At 64.3% G+C, this 22,484-nt stretch overlaps 1 protein-coding gene across 1 annotated transcript in view; it reads right to left on the minus strand.

Moving 5' to 3' along the window:
* Window positions 1-303: 303 nt before the first annotated feature.
* Window positions 304-22,484, minus strand: part of LMF1 (lipase maturation factor 1) — a 64,988-nt gene continuing 42,807 nt past the window's right edge. The window contains exons 13-18 of the mRNA XM_049639137.1: window positions 13,660-13,827; window positions 2,666-2,849; window positions 2,315-2,468; window positions 1,795-1,978; window positions 1,161-1,273; window positions 304-855 (exon numbers count right to left, since the gene is read on the minus strand). Coding sequence (XP_049495094.1) covers window positions 681-855; window positions 1,161-1,273; window positions 1,795-1,978; window positions 2,315-2,468; window positions 2,666-2,849; window positions 13,660-13,827 — 978 coding nt within the window. The 3' untranslated portion in view covers window positions 304-680. The remainder of the gene's footprint in view (window positions 856-1,160; window positions 1,274-1,794; window positions 1,979-2,314; window positions 2,469-2,665; window positions 2,850-13,659; window positions 13,828-22,484) is intronic.

Genomic DNA, 22,484 nt, shown 5'->3' on the forward strand with positions numbered 1-22,484 from the left:
ACGTGGCAGAGACCCCCAGAAGGACGCCTGGCAAGGAATAATCCACGTAGTTTAACTTGCGCCCGTCAGTCCTCGGAATTGCCGCCGTGGGCACTCCCAGGGCGGGGGTCAGGGAGCAGGAGGCTCCACGGTCACTCACGGGCCGGGGGGGGGGGTGGGAGGGGGCTCGCCTAGGGAGGAACAAAGGGCTTCTGTCTGTGCCTCTGGACCCTGGAGCTGGGGGAGGGGGAGGCGTGCAGGTTCTGAGGAGGGGGCGGGCGGGAGCCGTGGCGTCTCCCTCTCCCGGGCACCTCCCGGGCGTGGGGGCAGCACCAGGGGCTGCTAAGAGCACAGGTCGGGAGTGGCAGCTTCCCTGTGGCCCCGCCAGGCACGTGATGGGGTTTGGGTGCCCCAGGGCCGGGGGCTTGTGTGGGCCCAGCGCCCTGGTGCTGGTGGACACGGTGGGGTCAGGGCGGTACCGGTGACCGGCAAAGGGACCGGGGGCTGGCTCTCCGCAGTGAACTCCATCTGTAAGGAAGAGGACGTGGCGGCCCAGGGACGGACTCTGGAGGCCAGCACGAGTCGCCCTGGGACCCCCCTCCTCTGTGGGAGTGGGTGGCGGTTCCCCGGGCGCACGAGACCTCACCCAGGTAGCCGGGCCTTCCTGCTTTATTCCTCCGCGCACTGGCCCGGGACCGCCTCTACTCCAGCTCCGGGAGCGGCCAGTCTCGGGACTGGAAGTAGCCCTCCAGGTCTCGCAGGCTGAGTGGGGGGAAGTAGGGGCCGATCCTCTTCCGGACCCACCACCTGCCTGCCGCAGCATGCCGGCCCCCCAGGCGGCTGAACTTGTACCTGTAGTGCTCTCCCCGGACCCACCTGCAAGGGAAGACTCGTGTCGGGCAGCCTGGCCCCTTGCCTGCAGAGCGGCTGCTCCTTGGAAGGAGAGGCTGCGGGGGTGGGGTGGGGGGGCAGGTGACCCCCGGAAAAGGAAGGGCTCGACACTCGGTGCCACATCCTGCCCTCTGGCGCAGGCGAGCAGTGCCGATCAAGGTGGGGGGTCCAGAGCGTGGGGACCTTGGCACTCAGGCATGTTTTCGGGTGTTTGGGGCATGGCCGGGGGTGCCCGCATTTGTAGGAGCAGCGCTGAGGGCACGCTGGGCTGTCCAGGAAAGGGTTCTTACCTGGGGGGGGCCCTGTCCTTGAAAGGGTTGAAGGCCAGTAGGGACAGAGCCTCCCTGTCGTTGGCCAGGAGCTTGCCTGCCAGGTGAATGATCCACTCGTTGTGCTCGTAGGTCTGGGGGTGAGAAAGGAGTGGGGTGCTGGCTGTGGGCACAGAGCCGGGCACGTGGGGGGCCCCCTGGATGGGCCAGAACAGTTAAGCCGTGGTCCCTGGGGCCCTCAGCTTGCTGCTTCCTCACCTCCCCCCCCCCAAGTGTGGTCAGGGTTAGTCTCTCCTGGGGGCCAGGCCCACCCTCCCACTTTCTCCGTCTGGGTTCCTCTCTGGAGGGGCCGCTCACTCCCTGCTCTTGGCCGTGGGGCAGGTGCCCGTGGACCGTTCCTCTCAGGGCCCAGCTCCCGCCATACTGTCCTGTCCTCGGATGGAGCGGGCACGGGCCTGTCAGTGTTGTCACCTGCCGGCCCCGGGGTCTCGTGTGAGGCGTCTTCCTGAGGCTGTCTTTGAGTGAACGAGGCCCCCGCTGACACCCTGACGCTGGCTTTCTCGGCCGCGTCCTCTCCCAGGGGGGCCGTGTGAGGCAAGGGCTCACCCCCACTAAGGGCGTCGTGGCCTTGGGAGCGCAGCGGAGAGGCCCTTACCTGGAAGGCCGCGAACCACATGAGCCAGTCCAGGCGGTAGTGGTACGGAGAGATGAGGCACGGCCGCCGCCCCGGGTCACCCGGCTTGCACTTGAACCCATAGTCCTCCCACACAGCGTCCGGCGCGCTGGCGTTGGGGCTGGCCGTGCCCTGCAGGATGACCTCCGTGCGCTCCTTGGTGATGCTGTGGGGAGACCGAGGCAGGGGGCTTTGGGCGCACGACGGTGGCGGCTGCTGTGCCTCTGCACCGTGGCTTCTCTCCTGAGCAGACCCGGCTGAGACTGGGGTGTCCACGCCCCAGCTGATCTTGGAGGCAGGTTCTTCCCAGAGCTTTGAGTGGAACCCGGCCTCCAGACACGGCGGTTCCGGCCTCCGGGGCTGCCCGGTTCCCACCCACCTCCCCACGACCCTGCCCTAGACCGAGGCTGCCCCCTTGGAAGGTTGGGGTGGGTCTCCGTGAGGGACCTTGGGTCTCACGGGCGCACACAGCGGACGGGGTGAGGAGAGACCTCGCACGTACCTTCCGAAGGCGCCGTATGTGTTGACGATCCTCAGAGAGTTGAAGGAGGTGTTCATGACCTGCGTGGGACTCAGCAGGTTGAGGACCACGGGGACACTGAGCCAGGCCACCAGGATGCCTAGTGCCACGTGCACTGCCTGCCGCACCACACAGCCTGGGGGGGGGGCAGGGAGGGGGATGGTGGGGTGAGCCTCACTCTAGGCCAGGTGCCCGCCAGGGAGGGGCGCCTGGCGCAGCCCCGACACCCGAGCCAGGACGCTCTCTGAGGCTGATGTGGACCCTCTCTGATGGGCTGGTTGTTCCCATCCTGGGGACGAAGGGCTTCTGTCCACGGCGGGGGTGTCCACTCACCATATCTTAGGGTGAGCCGGGCCCCTCGGGCCGCCTCTTCCTGCATCTTCCGGACTCGGTCCTTGAGGCCCCCAGGCCCGGAGGGGAACAAGAACCCCAGAGCGGCGTCATCGAAGCAGGCGACGCTGGGCACCATGGTCAGCCAGTTCAGGAAGCTCAGGTTCCCGCTGATGACAAGGACCACCTGGAGGGGGCGGGGCAGCGCCTGAGCCCAGGGCAGGGGTGCTCACGGAGGACCTCGACCGTGGCACGCTCTGCCCGGGACGAGGCAGCCTAGCGTGGGTGGCCCTTGGAGAAACATGGGGTGTGCCAGGTCTGGACCCCTCTCCCTCATCAGGGTGTCCACGCCCCAGCTGATCTCGGAGGCGGGTTCTTCCCAGAGCTTTGAGTGGAACCCGGCCTCCGGACACTGTGATTCCGGCCTCCGGGGCTGCCCGGTTCCCACCCGAGGGACCGCCAGCTGGTCTCCTTGCGCTGTTTGATGCCGTAGTTTGCGTTGGGGCAATTGCCGTGGTGACCGTCGACGAGTACAGGCCCGCGGCAGCCCCCGGGGACCTGTGCCCAAGTCACGCGGGAGGGGGACGAGGCTCTGGCTGCTTACCCGGAAGTTAGGGGTGGGGGGCCCCTGTGCGGCCACCCCATCCTCCACAGCCAGCGGTCCCCGAGGCACGTCCTGAGTGACCACGTACAAGGCCGGCCGGGGCCCGGGGCGCCTGCTGGGATAGCGTGGCCGGCCTCCACTCGGGTTCGGCTCCAGTGTGGCTGGACTGCTGGCACGCTCTCCGCCTGAGCCGGGGCTGGCCACCGTCCGTCCCGAGAGGCTGGTTCTGCTGCAGGGTCTGGGGTGACCCGGGGTCTAGGAAGTCCCGATGTGCTTGGGGAGAAACCGCCGACCGCTTTACCAGTTGTCTGCCGACTTCCCACTACCCAGGCTGTGGCAGTTTTCCGATAGGGCTCATCCCTAAAAGCGACTTAGCACCTTGGCTGTGAGAAGTAAGGTCACAGAACCTCTGAGCGGATGGAGTGCCAACAGCCTGGGGTTTTCCCGCACGCGCAGCCTCTTTCCCGGCGAGATGCTGGCTGTCACGGCTGCATCCCAGCCAGAAATGGGGAAAGTTCCTTCTGGCAGCTGCACATTTTTAAGTTGTTTTAGTGACTTGAAAATAATCAGGCCTGATTACAGCCCTGTCAGTGGGCACTGGAGGGGGAGGGGTGGGGAGGCTGCTGGGCCCGCGCCCCGTTCACGGACATGGGGCCGCGAATCCGGCCTCAGAGACCCACGCCGCCCCGGGCCGCACGGCTCAGCCAGATGCGCCCGACCCGAGCGGGGAGGGTCCCGTGAGGCCGGTCCTCCAAGGAGGTGCCGATGCCCTGGGCTGCCGCTCCCTGGGGATGGATGGGTGCCCTCAGAGCGGCTCGGACTCGGGAACCCGGCAGGAGCAGGCGGCGAGGGCAGCAGCAGCCGTGAGCTTCTGGCAAACGTGCGTCCTTACTTTCTAACTCTGTTCTCTTGACACAGATGATAAAGGCGTATAGTTCAGGCTCTTGACAAATGCTGACTCTTGTGTAAATCACCATAAAGTCTAGAAAGTTCCACTCCAGATAGTCCCCTGGTGCCTGTGTCGTCCACCCCCCCACCCTACGACCTGTGAGCCGACCTCTGCCTTCTGTCACTCTGCCTGTCCCCGAACGTGGCAGGCACGAAACCTCGGTGTCCCGAGACCCGCGGCCACCACGTGTGCAGTGGGGCTCGGGCGTGCGGGGCCCAGCGAAGCCCGCAGGGTCTCGGTGTCCCCGCGGGAGCAGTGCTGGGGTGTCCCTGTGGGGCCTGTTAGACGTGCGTACGTTCCCGTCGTTTCCAGCCAGCAGACTGCTTCTGTCGGGGCATCGGGTTGCCGTTGACGCTTTCACAAAATTACAAGTGACTAGTTTTTTAGAAGCTTTACAAGCGGTGCTCTGTGTGTCCTGAGACGCGTCCCGAGAGATGCTTGGTTACTCTGGGGCCACACGGGTGTGAACGTCACATGTTTAGTTGCGAATTAGCTTCTTGCATGTGGGGTGAGGCTGGGGACTCCTCTGCACCCAGACCCCGTTGTAGGCCGGCGGCCCCACTCGCACCTGGGACCTGCCCTGGGATGGCCGAGGCCCGCAAGTCCGGGGGCAGGGGAAAGGGGGGGGGGGCAGGACGGGGCAGGAGTTGACGCTCACAGGAGACAGCCGCCTGCCGCATACGCCCCGAGGAGACGTGAGGATGGGAGTGGCCAGACGGACCTGCTTTAGGAGGGACTTTGAGAAAAAGAGGAAGCCAGAAAGCAGCAGAATTGGCCCAGAGGCGAGAAGAATCCGAGCCAGTCACCCGCACACGTGAGCAGATGGACAGACCTCGGCAGCGACTACGGCCTGGACAAGCCAGTGGCCGTCACCAAGCCGAGCAGGCCGTCTCCCCGTGCAGCGACCTCACCGTGGGACGGCCCGGAGCGGGGCGTCGAGGTCAGGTCTCCCCGCGTGGCCCGTGGGTGCCGGGGGCCTCTCTGCCTCTGCTCTTCTCTGTGGCGGGCGAGTCCCAGCTGACGCCCCAGCCCCTTATTTCCTGAGTTGTGGTTGCAGCCGGTCCTGGTCCTGGCGACTGGGGAGGAAGGTGGGGTCACAGCCGCCAGCCTCAGGAGGCTCTGGCAGGAGGAGCCGTGCTTCCGGTGGGTTTCAGCAGCTTTAAGGACGAGGTGGGACGTGAGAGGCAGGGACTCACGGCTCTCCCGGGAGTAATTCTTGGTTCCAAGCCCCTAGATGATTTCTCCCCCGGGCCTTGGTCCCTGCTGGCAGGTGCCCTGGGCACACTGGGCTCCCCCCCGCAGTGTGCCGCACACGGCATCCTGGTCCCCTTCCTCCAGGCGCCTGACCTCGGGCACTGGTCTCCCTGGGCCCGGGGGCCCGGACGCTCTCCCAGCCGCATCAGCAGGTGACTCGAGGGGAAGCTGTGCCTCCTCTCTGCCGTCTTGGCCGTCGGCAGCTGCCTGCGTCTTCTGACAAAAGTCGTGTTTTCCGTGCTGTCGACTGGGGGTCCGCTCTGTCGGGACCCCACGGGGCTGGCGGGCTCGGTGCAGCTCCGGGGCCGCGGTGCCAGCAGAAGCTCCCTCCGCTGCTCCCTACGGCTCGGCTGCCACTGAGACGGTGAGCCCTGCCTCCTCCCCCTCGCCCGCACTCGGGTGCGTTTCCAAAGTCCTCTCTGGCCCAGCCAGGACACCGGGGCCCACCTGGGGTGGCTAGGTGGGGCGTTCACACCCCTGCCCCGCAGAGCCCGGCAGCCGCCCTCTCACTGCTGGCCGCCAGCACCCACCTCTGCCTACAGACACTGCGCTGACTCTCGTAGTGCCCGGGGACATGGCCCAGGGGCTCCCCTCCAGGCGTAATTGGTGGAACCTGCACAGGTACCGAGGCACAGTCTCGCCTCTGGCCCCTCACGGCCGCCTCTGAGGCCCCAGAGAAACCCAGTCCAAAGCCGCTAATCTTAAAGGAGCCTCACTGGCAGAGAACGTTGACGTTCTCCAGTGTGTCAAGGAGAATAAAAACACCAGGGGAAGGGCAGGGGGATTCTGCTGAGATCTGAGTGGTGCTTCAGAAGGCAACTTGACAAACCCTTGAGGGAAGGGAGACGGGCTGAGCAGCATCGGGGGCTTCCTGCTGGACTTTCCAGAAACCCCCCGAAGGGGAAGGAGACCCGTGTGTCAGAGTGAAGGGGGGCCAGGACACCCCAGTGGAGCAAGGCACAGGCTCACGGGGCTCTGGCGGGCTCTGGTGTCCCAGGCTGAATTAGCAGTAAAGATGGTGTAAGCGTTTAGACTGAAAGATGTGAAACACGCGGCAGGACGGGTGGCATGTTGAGTGGCAGGCTGGAGTCGGAGTGGCACGGGGCTGGCCAGGTCGGGGCTCGCCCGCTCGCCACGTCGGAACAGAGGTTGGGGGAGCAGGGTGGTCGCACGGTTTCTTGACAGCACTTGGCAGGTGGGAGGCAGATCACCAGGGCGCAGCCATGGGGTCTGGCCCCAGAGCTGAGAACTGGGCAGAACCACGTGGCCCGGTGTCCACCCCGAGTTCCGTCTGTAAACACCCAGACCGAGGACGGGGACGCCCCGTCCTGTCTGCCTCCCCGGAACAATCCGATCGCACGCCCTTCCTCCTGTTTCCACCGAGTAGAGCCTGACGGGGACGGGCCGAGGCAGAGGAATGGTAGCTGGCATCCCGCCACGGCCTCCTCATCCTGGAAAAGTGGGGTCAGCCTCTGGGGCCCAAGGCCACAGCCGTCCTGCCTTATCATCGCTCGGCAGCCCCAGTGACATCTGAGCGACGGGCTTCTCCGGGCTAAGGGCCCGAGGGGCGATATAGTGCGGCAGCGGGACAGCGGGGACAGAGCAGGTGAGGCGGCCGTCCCGCAAGCCATGGCGGCCAGTGCCGCGGCACTCCTCCGGCCTCTGCTCTCCCCGCAGGCACTTGGGCGGCCTCAGCACAGGGAGGGAACCCCAGGAGCGCAAGCCTGACTCCGGGGAGGTCGAGGTGTCGGGCGCTCGCCGCACGAGCACTACAGGGATGGCCCGGGTGCCCTCGGGCCTGCCACCACTGAGTCACGGGCACATGGAAGCTCACACGGGGAAAAGAAGCCGGGCACCCGGCAGAGACCCTGGCGAGGCGCAGGCCCTGTGAGGGCCAGACCAGCCTTGCAGTGAAGGGTATGTCCCACCTGCCTGGGACGGAGGAACGGACCCGTGAACAGTTAGCCGCTCGTCGGGAGAGAGAACTCAGCACCAAGAGGACGCTCGCTAGCACGACCCGTGGTGGCCGGCGTCCGGTCACCTCTGCAGACAAGCTGTCACCGCTGGGATGGAACGGGAGTAGAATCACATGAGACAATCTGCAACGAGGAGGCAAGAGCGTTGAAGCAGCTACTGTGAGTAAAGTAAGGAATTGATGAGAAAACATCATCATAATTAAGAGAACTAGGAAAACTACGTAAAAGAACCAAATGCACTTTGAGAGTTTAAGAGGTCACACGAAAGATGGAGAATTTACCGCAAGGACTTCGGACAAACGGACACGATAAAAGTCCGCCAAACTGCGGGAACAGGGCAGGGGCCGCCTTGTGAACTGAGGCCCAGACCACCGCTGACCAAAGTGCAGCCCCCAGGGGCACGGGTCTGTCACACCCGGGGAGGTGTGGCAGTAAGAATATCAGGAAGGCAGGTGGCAGTGCGAGAATGAGGAAGGCAGGTGCAAACATTCTGATTTGACGACAGTGCTGAGCGCACAGATGAGAGGAGCCCAAGGAAACACAGGCGCACTTGGGTCGTGGGAGCCTCACCAGCAGGCTCGCGACGCGAGCAGGAGCCAGGGTCGCAGCGGTGCGAGTCCACAGTGGAGACCCCTGGGCATTGTGTGTCGGGCTCAGATGCCCACGTGACAGAGCGGTCCTGGAAGGTGGCCGGAGTCCAGAGCCGGCCGCGGCCTGTTGGAGCACCGTTCCAGCAGCACAGCTCCCGGGAGCCCTGGGTCTGCGCCCGGGGGGGGGGGGGGGGGGGGGGCCGCCCCACGGCCAGACGTGCGTGAATTTTTAAATATGTCTTACATTTCCTTAAAGGAGAATTGTTCGGGCAACAAACGACCCTGGACCGAGCGTGGCTGCCGAAAGGAGGGCTGCTGGCCCGCAGTGGCGACGGGCCGTTCGTGCTGACCGCTGGCCGCAGCTGCAGCGCCCGGGGCGGGAAACCTGCGGGTGGCTGCCGGGGGTGTGACGGACCCTGCTCTTCCCGCTTCTGTGCCAGGTCGCCGGTGTTTTCCACTTGAGTGCCATCAAGAGGCTTTGCTGGCCACTCCCTCTGCCGTGCCCTAACCTGAGGCTTCCTGGAGGGGCAGACGGCCCAGGCCACCGGGGCCCACATCCCCATCCGCCCAGAGTGAACTGGGGTTTGGTGGCCACGCCCGGGCGGACCCTCCCTCCCCAGCTGCTCAGCACAGGCCGGGCCATCTCCTGTGGGGCCCTTGCTCCTGCTGCAGACTCCCCGAAGAGGGGGACGTTTGCAGCCAGCTGCCCCCTCGCGTGTGATCCCCAGAGGCCCCGAGGCCTTGCCTGAGGCTTGAGACGCGGGCCGCCTTCTGAGGCTCGCTGGTGCCCCTGTGTGGCACCGTTACTTTGGCAGCTGGGGGCTCTGAGTCTGCATCTGGGGACACGGGTCCTGTCAGCCCAGACCCGGTCCTCTGCCTGGTGACCAGCGTCTCCAGCCACACGTGAGAATAGGGGCTGCGTGGGACCTGCCCCGGGGAGGGCCACTGCTGAACAGCTTGCGGGGAACCAAGCGGCTCCGCTGCGGGTCACGGTCGGTGGCCAGCCATCCCACCCCTGGCGCCACCTCCTGGCCGTTGGGCTCCCAGCCCACCCCCGCCTTTGGAGTCGGGATGGGGTGTGGAGAGGCTCTGCCCTGATGCTTCCCCATGGCCCCCCCCCCCCCGCTTCCCGCGCAGGCCATGGAGAGGAGGAAATGTCAGGAAGAGGCCCCCAAGTCCATTATCCAGAATGTTCTGGCCCCACAGGCTTCTGACAATTTTGTCTGGGTCAGAGCTGGGGAGGATGTGCTGAAAGGCTGGCAACAGGCCCAAAGTGACCAGAGGCCTGGCTGTCCCTTGGTTCCTATCTTGGTGGGTCTGAGTAGGGCAGTGGCACAAACCTGTTTCTCACCTACCTGCGCCCACCGCGCCAGTCACCCTCCTGTGAGCCCACCTGGGGTGTCCTGGCCCGGAGAGCTAGGGTGCCACAGAGCACAACGTTGGGTATGAAGTCTGCTTCTGACAAAGCAGCAGGAGCCCTGAGGCTGCAGAAATGCACGCTCCTGGCTCACTCCCCTCATCCCTCCTCCCGTCCATCGGGATGGTTACTTTTAATAAGAAAAAGGGCATTTGGCGTGTGTGGCCCCAGTGTGCTGAGGGGACACCACTGCCACAGCCTCTCCTAAGGGACAGTGAACGGATCACACTGTGTTTACGGCGGCAACGGAGCCTGAAACATGCCTGCAGGTCAACTTGTGGGCTGCGGGAGACCAGACCTGGGCCGGCAGCCCCGCGTGCTGCCCCCCCGGGGACCAGAGGGAAGCCTTGGAGAACACTCAGGACGCTGAGCCGTGCGCATGGGATCCTGGGCTCAGGAGACGCTGAGCAGGCGGTCCGGTGATGCAACAGACACCAAAGGAAAGGGGTTTCTGGAACTCCCGTGCCGGGCTCTCAGCTCCCAGTCTTAGAGAGGACACCCGTGCTTGTAGGTGACTTGCTGTGGCCAGGACCCCAACTCTGGCTCAGGGGCTGGGGGAGGCAGCTCTCTGCGCCCGCATCCCCGGTGAAGGCCCCCAGTGTGACACGTTCCCGATTCTGCCCAAATTCCTAGAGACTGGAAGGAGCAGGACGCTGTGGGAGGCGGAAAAGACGGGTGTGGGGTGAACGACTGGTCTCTGTACTGACCAGGAGCCACTTGCCTGGCAAACCCCCATTCCCACGCTAGGAGGGGGTGCCCCCCTGCCAGGGTCTCTCCCTGAGGCTTGAGGTGGCAGAATGGGGGGGGGGGGTCCGGGACCGCGCAGTTCAGCTCTCCCGTTGCCTCTCACGTGCACCTCTCCAAGGAGACAGCGGACCGGTGGCATTGCAGAACCCTCCGGAACAGCTGTGTAAACTGAGCGTGGGAGGAGGTGAGCATGCTCACATCCTCAATCCTTCCCCGAAGGAATGAATGGAAACAAACAGAACCAGAGACGCCCCTCAGTGTGTCGGGTGCAGAAACGGGAGCGTGGCCCCCGTCAGGACAACGCGGAAACCTTCGGGTGGGCGTGCCCACAGCGTACCGCTCGCTGGGGTGACCGGCACACCCGCTCCTGCCCCGAGACTGCGCCCTGCGGCCCCCCCCCCCCAGCCTGAGACCCCACGCTGCCTGGGAGGGGGCCGGACACGTCGCGGCTGGACCAGCTAGCCATCCGTCCTCCCTGCTCCAGGAAGCTGGGGCCCGGCCCCTGGGGGCATCAGACCGTGCCTCGGAGGAGAGCCACCGTGCTAGCGTTCTGCTGCCTTGTCTGGCGCACGGCGTGGCACTAGAAGGGGGGACACTGGGGACCTGCCCGGACTACACGCAGAAGGGCTGGTCTTGTAGAATGATGCCCGGAACTGCAGGTCGGGAAGGTCCGGCTCTGGCCTTCCCTGCCCTGCGTTCCTGCACCATTGCCGTATGCCGTTACGCATGCAGGCAGCAGAGCCTAGAACAGGGTCGAGACTGGCCACGTGGCCTGAGACCCTCTGCTTGCAGTGGAGACGCTGGTGCCCCAGGCCAGGATTCGGACTTGCGGCCCAGCCGGGTCCGGCAGGCTGGCACCCATCCTGACGCAGGCCTCCCGCCAAGCACTCTGTGAACGGACGAGGGCACTTCGAGGGCCCTGGTTCTGCGGGCAAGTGAGGATCTCTCAAATCCCGCTCTCAAGGCGCTGAAGCCTCTCCATCCATTCTGTTAGCGCAAACCTCCCACCCTCATCCTGTCACGTAACGGGACAGCGTGCTTTCCTCTTCCACTCGTCAAACCCTGGCTTCAGGGTTTTGGAGAGAAAGCAGTAGGTGCAAGCTGGTCTCGCGGGCCCAGGCGGGTTTACAGCCTGGAGAGGGTCCCCGTGGTCCACAGCCCGGAAAAGCAGCCGAGGCGGTGGCTAATTAAGGCCCCACGACGCTGAGCGGTTCTCTGGCACCATGGTAACCCTGACGCCAAGCGGGCTGTGCTGGCCAGGGTCCTCTGAGTCGCCTTGGAATGGGGAGGGGGAAGTTCTCCTGTGGGAGGGGGCAGGGGAGCCCGCTGGCCGGGCATCCTTGGACAGCGGAGGAGGGTCCAGCACGAGGTGGCGCCCACACTGGCGGACGCTCTCAGGGATGCTCCAGCCTCTGCCCGAGGCCGCCTCCTGCTGACTTGGGGCCCTGGGACCACGGGGCTCAAGTGTGCGTGGGGCAGGCGTGATGCACAGTGCCCCTGCCGGCCCGGGCGTGTCCCTCATCAGAGGGTGGGGGAGCAGGGATCACGGGCCCGGCCACGCGCATTGTGACCGGGGTGTCACATGAATGCAACAAGTTCACGGACAAGGGGACCCTCCGCACTCAGCTTTTCTGTAAGTCCAAAACTGTTCTAAAAAAGTGTATTAATTAAAAAAGCAGAGCCACCGAAGCACTGGAGGGCCGGAGCAGAGCCTGGGCGGCCGTGGCAGCAGAACAGGGAGGAAATTCAGACTTTTCAGTCTATGCAAAGAGCACGCGTTCACCTGCAAGAAGCCACGTGTGTTACTCAGAGAGAAATAATGGAACAACAAAAATAGTTCAAGAAGGCTGAAAGGAACAAAAGGAAACCCAAAGACGCGGAAACAAGTCCGAAAACACCAGTTGAGATACGTGCACTTGTGACTTGAGAGCGTGTCTTGCCTCCACTCGGGAAGAGACCTCTCTGCTGTGACCAATGGCCCAGTTGCCAGGAAAACGTTTGCTGCTAAATCTGCCTTCGGGACAAATGCAAACCCGGCCTGTCCAGCAGCCCCCGAGGTGCCGCCTCCGCCCCGCGGCCGCCTGCCCTCGCGGAGCCGCGTGGGGGGCGGAAGCGCCGCGAGCGGGGCCCGGACGGGCCGCCACTGGCGACGGACGTCATTCCCTGCGGCCACGCCAGATGCACACGGATACCGGCAAGTTATTCCCAGGGACGTGTCGAAGTACACGTGTGGCAGAGCCGCGTTCACCCGAGGATGTGAGACTGGCTCAGCGTTCGCGGCGTTCGTGCAACTCCCCGTGTTACAACTTCCGGGAGGGGAGGCCCTCTCCCAGCTGCTGGACAAAAAACCGTTGGCTGAAATTCAGCATCCACTCGGGACCCGTAAAACCCAGAACAAAAGCGGCCGGAGCGCGTACTGCCTCAGGGGGTGACGAGCAGAGGGACAGGCGAGCAGAGGGACAGGCGGCGAGCGCAGGGGCAGTCGGACGTGGCCGATACGTGCAAGTCAGCAATGTGTCTGCACCCCAGCAGCAGAGAGGAACACGGTTGAGAAAACTTCCGCCGACAGGATCAACTCGAGTGATGCGTCCGGCAGGAAGCCACCCCGGTGGGTATGAGACACTCTGCTGTGGACGTCCCGCACCGCAGGTGCCGGAAGGCAGGGCCTTCGTGAAGGTGGCGGCTCTTGCCGTCGGATCCCACTCCCCCCGTCGGATCCTCACCCACCGGAACGGCCAACGGAAAGACGGACCGGAGCAGAGTTAGCGAGGAGGCAGGACGAGCGGGGCTCACGTGCCGGAGGGAGAGGAGAGGACGCGTCCCGCATGACGTCGCGCCCGCCTAGGACACGGACTCCCGTTTGTCTGTGACAGTGACCACCTGGAAACACCCGGGATGGTACAGCCGCAGGACGTCCGCACCGCGGGACACACTCAGTAACCGAGGGAGCACAGGCCAAAGCACACCGCCACCACGGCGGACCCCAGGGTCTGGAGCAGGACGGCCAGGCCCGGCGCCCCTCCGTCTGGATAGGTGTTCCCAGGAACGCTCTCACGCGGCGCACACACGGGACCGGTCGTTGTCCGCGAGGACGATAAATACGACGTAGGAATTGAAAGTCCCCACGGTGTTTTTCCTGGGGATCGACAGGTAGATGCCCACGTTTAGGGAAAGGAGAGGTCCCGGACGGTCAGCGCCCCAGGGGAGGGAGGGGGTGGAGCCCCTGCCCACCGCGGAGGGGCCCCGGAGCCGGGGGTTGAGAACAGCTGTCCGCGTGGAAGTAGACGACCACCAGCCCTTTCCTCGGAGACCCGACGTGCAGCTCGCACGTGAAAGGAACCCCACAGAAGGCACCACGGAGGGCTTCCCGGTCGCACGTCCTGGGCCACGTGCCTCGTGAGCCCAGCAGAGCCTGCGATCTCGGGGACAGTTACGGGGGTGACGTCGGCCGTGGACTCACCTGGAACAGGATCTGTAAGGCCCCGTGGAGGATGCACAGCCGCCGTCCAAGGAAGATGAAGAAAGGCACCACGAGCTCCAGGAAGTGGTTGCTGAGCGTCTCAAAGCGGTGGGCCCACCAGGGGGACTGGTGCAGGAGGTAGGCCACGGGGTTGGGCACCGGCTGCGTCTGGGGAACAGAAGCAGGCCCGTCAGCCGAGCCTGGAGCTCTGCCCACAGGGGACCCCTGCCCACGCAGCACCCACCGGTGGGCCCAGAAGCACAAGGGGGTTTTTAGGGGAGGGAGAGGTCTGGGAGCATCCTGGCCGGCAAGGGCACAGGGGAGGCCGGTCCCGTGGCCGTTTCTCCAGCGGCTCACGTGCTGGGGGGGGGGGGGGGGCGGTACCGAGGATCAGCGACTGCTCAGGGTGTGCATCGCCATCCCCTGCCTGGTCTCCTGTAGCTTCTGACGCTGACCCATCGTGGTGCCCTGACGGTCCTGGTGACCTAGGAGCTCAGGTCTGTCCTGGCCAAAGGGACGGGGCACCGGGGGAGCCCATGTTTCGGGCCAGCGCTCGCACGCGGGAGGTTTCTGCTCCGAGGCTGCCGGGGGTGGGGGTTCCGGCCCTGTGTGTGTTCCCGGGAATGGCCTCCGCACACGTGTGAGGGGGGGCGGGTGTGCACATCCCACGAGGCCTGTGTGTTGACTCAGCCGCGGTGCTGGCCGCCCCAGGGCCCGGCTCACAGGCCCTGCGCCCCTGACCTCAGGGGCCCCGTCTTCCCTCAGACCCCTGGCAGGAGAGGAGGCCGGGAGCAGGCCACGCGGAAGGCTGCGTGCCCTCCTCACACACCCGCGCAAGCTCCACAGGTTCAAACACCAACCGGAGCCCTCGGATTCCAGGAAGGGTGCGGCCCACGATGAAGCGGGTGTGGGGGAGCCCGGCCCAGGCGAGGGGCCTTGCTGTTTCCCTTGCTGCCGCCAGGCGTGCGCAGGCCGTGTGCCAACGCGCTCTCTCTCTCTCTCTCTCTCTCGGATTCGCGCTCACACTCCCCGCACGCACACCTCACACGAGGACGTCACCATCAGAGGGGGAGGCTGGGGCCAAAGGGACAGACGGACAAGAGCGGTGGGGCCGGTGCAGTTCCAGCTTTGAAACTCTGAAGATGTTTCTGACACTAAAGGACTTACTCATCACAGGTGGTTTAGGCCGGAGGAGGAAGTATTCGTCCGTAGCTGCTGCCGGGACCCCGCGCCCACCTGCTCCCCAGCCCCGAGGTGCCCTGGCGTGGCACCTGTGTGGCGTGGACACCAGTACCTGTCCCTCTGTCTGTCGTGAGTGGGCAGAGGTGGGGACTGCTGGTCCAAGGACGCCGGTCACATGCTGCCCTGGACACGCAGGGTGGCGGGATCGGACGAGAGGCCGCGGGAGTGGGTCGTGAACACAGCGGCCCTCGGCCGCCCCGCCCCCTGGCTCAGGCTGGGGGCAGCTCCTGGCCGGACAACTGCCCGGGAAGGGCCACCGTCCCATCTGGGAACACTTTTCTTGCTTTCCATTGGACACACTTTCTGGCTCAGAGAAAAGTCGGTAGAATAGGAGAGACTCCCTGAACGGCACTCTTCCCCACCTCGTGTGCTTGGCCCCTCAGTACTTGAGCGCGAAGGGTGAGCTGTCTCGGTCACAACCAGGGACGGTTGACTCAGGTTCCTCTTCTTGCCCGGCAGGATGTGTTTAACAAAAGGCGACCCAGCCCCTAGACTCTCTAGACCCTCGTGTGAATCTTAGACACAGACTAGCTCATCTGCAGGGTGTCCCTCACGGTAGATGTGGGGCTTGCACTTTGGGCAGGAGGCCGAGGAGGGGACGGGCCTGTCCCCGGGGGCCTGAGGGGACCATGTGCCTTAGCATGGCCGTTTCCGCCTGGACCCGGTTAGGGGGTGTCGGCCGGGCCGTGCCCAGCTCTTTGGGGCCGTGGAGTTCCCCACCCCCGCCTGCATTCCAGCATCCTTTTCGGGTTCTTGCCAGAATCCGTGGCTCTCTTGGCCTCTGAGCCATGACTTCTGGGTCCGCCGTTCCTCCTCATTGGTCAGTTGGTGTTCCACTGCAAGGGAGACCTGTCCCTCCGGCCCAGCTGCCTGTGCTGTGCGGGCACGCGGGTCCTTCGCCGTCACTTAACTGCAGAGACGCTCCTTACCTTCTGGCCCTGAAGACGCTGCCGCCTCTGGTTCAGGTACGTTCCCTTCGATGGGAGCCCGGCCTGGGCACACGTGTCACGGGCTCTGGGCCCTTCGGTGGGCCCAGCGGGAAAACCGAGTGTGGCTCCGTCCACACCCGTCTAGCTCACAGCTCTGCGTCTACGCGTGTTCCGAGCAGACGTCTGCAGCCCGGGGCAGCGCCCCGCGGGCCTCTCCCCGTCCGTCCCAGGGGCTCTCAGCACGTGACACGTGTTCCCACCTGTGAACAAGAAGGGCGCACCTGCCCGCACGGCCTCGGGGCCTCGTTTGCTCTCTCCAGGTCCCCCGGCCCTCAACCCCGGGTGCGGCTGACTCGGACCCTCCGTGGCCCGGACGCGCGGTGGCAGGCGTGTGGGTGGGGCTACCTGGGCCCCTGAGCGAGTACAGCACGTGTGCCCAGGATGCGCCTTCCTCTTCACGATCATCTGGGGTTTACGGCCCACGGGGCCCCGCGGACAGGCAGCCCCCGGCCCCTTGTCCTTCACAGTGGACCGTCCAGCACTGAGCGACAAGCACAAGGAAGTCTCTTCTGCTGGGCCCTTCCAGACAAGCCTCGCTCACGGCCTCCAGCTGGTGACGGGACACGGGGACGTGTTTCTACTTGGCCTTCAGAGAGGTCAGTCCTTCGGAAGTCACCGCACCAGGGGGTCACATCTGCTTCTCCGGAGGTGTGGGGCCCTCCTGCGATCTGCGGAGGCCCCGGCGACAGCTGTCTGCCTTCTGGGACCCCCTGCTCCTGGGGAGATGGGGGAGAGAGGCCAAGCTCCTCACGGAGTCACGCTGCAGGGAGAGGCGCTGAGCGTCTCATCTGTTCCTTCCCTCAACGTGCAGGTGGGAGTGAGCCCGAGGCGCGGGCGGTGGTCGCTGAAGTGTTTTCTGGCAGAAACAAACTGTCTGGGTCGGGGGTGAGGCTGGCCAGCCCCCCAAGGCCCCGCCTCCAGGCCCTGCAGCGGCCAGGCCACCCTCCGCTGCCCAAGGCAGGCTCATTGTGTTCTTGGCAGGGGGCGCCCAGGCTGGGGCTGCCCCCAGTTGGGGGCGCCGCGTTCTCTGCCAGTTTTCATTTCTTGAACTTCGTGTTTATCTCTGGTTGGGGCAGATTTCTGGGAACCGCATCTCTGGGACAAGGGGATATTTCCTAGGGTTTTGTGAGTAATTGCGTGTTCTCAGCAGAGGTCAGGCAAGACACATCTTCTCGGGAGGGCTGAGCTCGGGGCCTCCCCAGCTGGCAGCCCACCGACGCCACCTCTGGGTCATGCCCGCGGCAGCGGGAGCCTAGACAGGACAGTGGTCAGGGACCGTGTTGGGGTTTTGAGAAGGTTGTGACCTGAATTCGTAATAAACCTGGACAGCTGCTGCAAATTCCCGTTCCTTCGAGTTTCTGTGACCTTACTTATCGTGAAGCAGAGACACATGCTCAGTAGAATCACCCGCCGCTTGGCGCGGCAGGGGGCAGCGGGTCGGCGGGGGGACGGGGCCCCACGTCTGCAGGTGTGAGCCCCAGAGTGGGCCCCGTGCCCTCCACCTGGCTTCTCTGCCACACAGAAATGAGAACAAGTACTGTGACGGGTGTCCGACACCTCCCACGACAAGTCCTTGAGAGGATGGCTCCGTTTCCCAAGGCCCCACACCGCCGGCCGAGGGCTCACGCTCCTCCCGTGGGTTTGCTCCCTGCCGGGGGCGGCTGTGTCTGGGCCTAGGGGCTGGGAGGGTCCCGAGGTCTCCCTTCTCCTGCAAGGTGGAGACAGAGTTTTATTTTTGTTTGCACCGATGCTGGAAAAGACCACTATGTCATAAAATCTGGTTGTAAACCCTGGAGGTGGCTGGAACGTCGCACCCCATAAAGCAGTGGCAGGAGGGCCTGCTGTGCTCACCGCTGCAGCCGCAGCTCGTTAGAGAATCGTGGCCGAGTGTCCGGAGCTCGGCCCAGCTTGCAGGCCGGGGGACGGCCAGCCGGGGGACCCGTGCGTCATCTTACAGCTGGGTCCCTTAAAAAGATAAATTTTTTTTAACGCATATTTATTTTTGAGAGAATGAGAGTGCACGTGGCAGAGGGGCGGAGAGAGAGGGAGACGCAGAATCCGAAGCAGCTCCGGGCTCCGAGCTGTCAGCACAGAGCCTGATGCGGGGCTCGAACCCACGAACTGTGAGGTCCTGACCTGAGCCGGAGTCGGACGTCCAACCGACTGAGCCACCCAGGTGCCCCCCAAAAAGACACTTTTTAAAAGGAAAAACGTGAGGACAACACGAAGGGTGATGAAAACAGTTTCAGGATTTGGGGAAAGCGACGTTCCTTCCTGTCGGTTCCAACGCCCTCCTCTCCAGGCCCTCAGTGAGAAGCGTGAGGACAGAAATGGCTTTTTCGGCCCTTTTCCCATTTTAGGGACTACGAATTATGTGCGTGAGGTTTTAATGAGAAGAGGAACGTGCGTAATCCTTGTCTCAAGAACAAGTTTTGGAAAACCCTCGAGCTGCACGTACTCTGGTTCAACAGAAAACCCCCGTCGCGCCATCACTGCCAACCCGGGACGCTCGTGGCTCGCGGAGCCCGGGAGGTGAGGTGTCCGCCCCGCGGTCTCAAGTTTGCATCTGTTTTCGGGGTGGAGGTGTGTCCCCTGGGGACACGGAGGCGTCTCCCTGTGGGCGGCTCCCTGGTGGCAGGGAATGGACGTCGCTCGCGCCTGTCAGGAGAGGGTCTCAGGGTGACACCGGGAGATGTACCGTGTTCTCTCACACAGCTGGCGGCTGGCCTGCTGCGGGCCCCGACGTCAGGGCTGAAGGCTCCGTCCCTGGTGACGCCAAGGCGGACACGGGTGCCACGTGTGTGCTCACCTTGGGAGCTCAGACCCCCTGAGGCCGCCTCCGCTTCCCGCCCCGATGACGGGCGGCGGAGAAGGAAACAACGCGAGCTGTGCACACGGGTCCGGGACCGTCCTGGCGCCGGGTAGAAGAGCACGAGACACCGGGGGTGGCTGTGGCGGCTCCGCAAGAACTGGGGGCTCTCATCCCGCCCGAGCCCGGGTCCCAGCAAGAGGGCACTGGAGCCACGTCCCTCATGGGCCGAAACAAGTCTGTCGAAAACGTCTTTCACCGACAAGGGGGAGAGAGGCCTTCGGATCAAGAGCCCAGCGGCAGCAAACCCGCACCACGGGGTGTGAGGGGCGGCCGCCCGGTGGAGGGAAAGCAGGTGGTGATCGGAGGGGAGCCCTGGAGATGCTGAGGGCTCGGACGGCCCCACAAGGCTGTCTTTCCGATATAATGTGCGATCTCTAAAGGCCAATTTGACTGGACAACAACAGTAACGACGTGGCCCGTGGCTCCTGTAACAGGACGCGTGCGACAGCAGCAGCGGGAGGCTCGGGGAGAGAGCGAGCGCGTCACCGTCCCGGTCCTAGCTGTGACGTACGACAGACTCCCACGGCAAGCCCTCAAATTACCACGAAAACGGAAACAAAACGATTGTAGCTAATGAGCTGAGAAAAGAGCTGGAAAGGGGTTGTAAGAAACATCCGAGAAATCCAGAAGAAGCGGAAAAAGACACAAGAAGATGTAAAGGACAGCTGGGCGGGACAGCAAACCGGCAGCAGCCACGAGACCGCCGTGCTCGGGGACGGTGACGAACACACAGCCGGAAGGCAGTCTGACCAGGTGACGCAACGGGGCCCGACGCCACACACGTCTCACGCGAGGACGCACGTGGGCTGACAATCACAGCGTGGAAGATGCAGGCCGCGCGAACGCCGCCGGCCGGGGGAGCATCGGACCGGCCTACGAGGGAGGGTCATTTCTTCCGGCCCACGTGTCCGCGAGTCCACGATTGGGGTTTCACGGTGCGGCTCCTCTCTCAATACTTGACGGGACAAGTAGACAGACGAAACACGGCGACACGGGGACGAAACCCCTACCATCCAGCCGGGCTTGACGAGCACTCAGCGAATACGGGACAGACACTCCTGCTTTAGGCTCATACGCAACATTCACGAAGACCGTATTCTGGGCCACAAAACAAGTCTGAATACATCTGAAAAGATTCAAATCACATATATATGATCTCTGACAATAACGAATGGAACTAGAAATCAATAACAAGGACACTTGCAGAGTTCTCACCTACGCGGGAACTCGGTTACACTAACTGGCCTCACAGAGTTGACACTCTAGTATGCGTGTCACTGATCTGATGAAAACCTTGGGGTTGTCACCAGCTTCAGCTTGGGAAGACAGGGTCAAGCCTCGAGGCGCACACGGGTCAGAAGCAGCCCCGAGGGCACGCGGCATGGGTCTGTACGAAGAAGGCAGTGACAGGGACCTGGGTTCAGGTCTGTGCCAGCAGCAATGACCTTCGCTGACCCTAAGGCTGCACCCCTGCCTCTCACGGACTTGGTCTGGCAGAGCTCGCCCTTTGGGTAACCCCAGGGCCTGGGCCACCACAAGCACCCGGCCAGGTGGTGTTCCCCTCCTGTCCCCAGTACGCACAAAATACACTTCCCTCCTATGAAATCAGGAAAGCTGCCGGGGGACCAAGCCTTGACTCCCAACCCACGGGAGCTAACTCAGCCTCCACTCCCATCATGTTAACATTTGTAGCTTTCACAGTAATGTCAGTCTTGAGTCCGGTTCCTTCCAGATTTACGGACCCCTGTATTTGAGGGCGTTTGGTGACCCCCATCAAATTATGGTATGAACAGCTGGTAACCCAGGTCCCCAGGTGGCAGTTAAAGACAGGACCGACTGGCCGGAGACCCAAACAGAAGTCTCCTGTGCTGGGGCCGGTGTGCGATGTAGGAGGAAGGTCCTGCTGTGCTTGGTGGGGGCGTTGGTAGAGCGGCCCCAGCTGTGCCCTCGGCTGTACCCAAGGCCAACGGGCACAGCCAGAAAGGGTGTGTGGGCCGTGAAAGACGCCGGTCACCGCTCGGCGGGCCGGCGTTCACACGCGCAGATGACCGAAGCTCGCCCAGGGAGGGAGGACACGATGCCCAGGGTTTAGTGAGCAGCCCCCCATGACACCGCCCAGCCCCGGGAGGACGCCTGGCTGCCTGGGAGGGGCCGGAGGCTCCCACCGGCACTGCTGTCCGTCCCTGGGGCCCAGCCTGCCTCGGTCACCCCAGAGAGCATCCTGGCATGGCCGAGATCACTGGCACCTGGGAAGGAGCGCCTGGCCTGGACCCGGGAGGCAGAGTGCCAAGAATGACCGTAAATAAACATTAAAAAAAATTAAAAAAAAAAAGTCTCCTGGGTGGCTCAGTCGGTTAAGTGTCCGACTTTGGCTTGTCATGATCTCACGGTCTGTGAGTTTGAGCCCCGCGTCGGGCTCTGTGCTGACAGCTAGGAGCCTGGAGCCTGCTGGGGATTTTGTGTCTCCCTCTCTCTCTGCCCCTCCCCCACTCACACTCTGTCTCTCTCCTTCGCTCAAAAACAAACAAACAAACAAACAAACAAAAGCTGGTTTAGGCTCAGGGAGCAGCGGGAAGGCAGTCCCCGCTGGGCTGGGCTGGGCTGGTGCCCGGGGCCCCGGGAGCGAACACCGACGAGGCAGTGCTCGTGTGGACGGCCTCACGCGCACTCGGAGGGGTAGAGGCCGGGGGGCCCCCGCGTGGCACGGACCCGCCTCCTGAAGGGTCTGCTCAGGCATCGAGGCTCTGAGGCGGACCCCGCAGGTGCCCTCAAGCCAGCTGTTCCGCCCAGGCATGGAAGTCGCGCCTAGGAGCACAGTGGACGTGACAGGCCCCTCGGACGCGCCAGGGACCGCAGGACCTCACAGTCGCGGGAGCCGACCGTGACTTGTGTCCCAGACGGAAGGTCACCTCTGCGTGAAGGACTTCAGAACGAAACCGGTGCCGGCGTCTACCCACTGCCTCCCGCGGCCTGAGGTGGGGCACAGACCCGACCCCAGAAGCGCTGCAGGTGGATCCCGGCGGGTGGCCAGCGAGGCGGGAGCCCGTGTGGCTGCTCAGAGACCACACCGCACGCCCGTGTCCGCAGCCGCGGGCAGGGGCCCGCTCAGGCGTGCGCACGTCCAGGGTACGTCCGGGAACTAAAGCATCGTAAAGGTCACAAGTCCAGATCCCGACTCGTCTGTTCTGGGCAGAGAGGTCACGGGGGAATGCAAGTCGGCCACTACCTGAAGTCGTGCTGCCCCGCGTGGGGTGCCACCGTACCTCGCGGCCACCCTGACAGGGAACAGAGGTGTCGGCAGATAGACAGCATTTTCCTTTCCTCCCTCACTGAGCACCTGGCGGGGAGGCCATCCCGGGGCCTTTCTCGTGGACGGTTTCACCGTGTAAGAGCCCGTGAGCGTGGGGGCCAGGGCTCCCGGCACCTTCTGAGGGACGGCTGGCTTTGCTGTGGCTGCTCAGGGCCACCGTGAGACCCGCAGGGACCGTGGCTCATCCTGGGAGCGTCCACGGAGGTCACCCGCTCTTTCCCCTACCGAGGCTGATGACACACACGCAGGGGCCCTGCCTGGGCCCTCCTGTGCTCTGAGTCCACCAGGAGCTGCGCCCAGGTCACGGGAGGACGTAGACGGGACACCGCGGGCCGAGGCTGCGGTGTCGGGTGCGGGCCTCTCCTGTCGGCGCTTGGGGCTGGCAGGAGGTCTGCCGAGCCCGCCCCCCCCC

This window comes from Panthera uncia, chromosome E3 (genome assembly GCF_023721935.1).
Source record: "Panthera uncia isolate 11264 chromosome E3, Puncia_PCG_1.0, whole genome shotgun sequence".
NCBI lineage: Eukaryota > Metazoa > Chordata > Mammalia > Carnivora > Felidae > Panthera > Panthera uncia.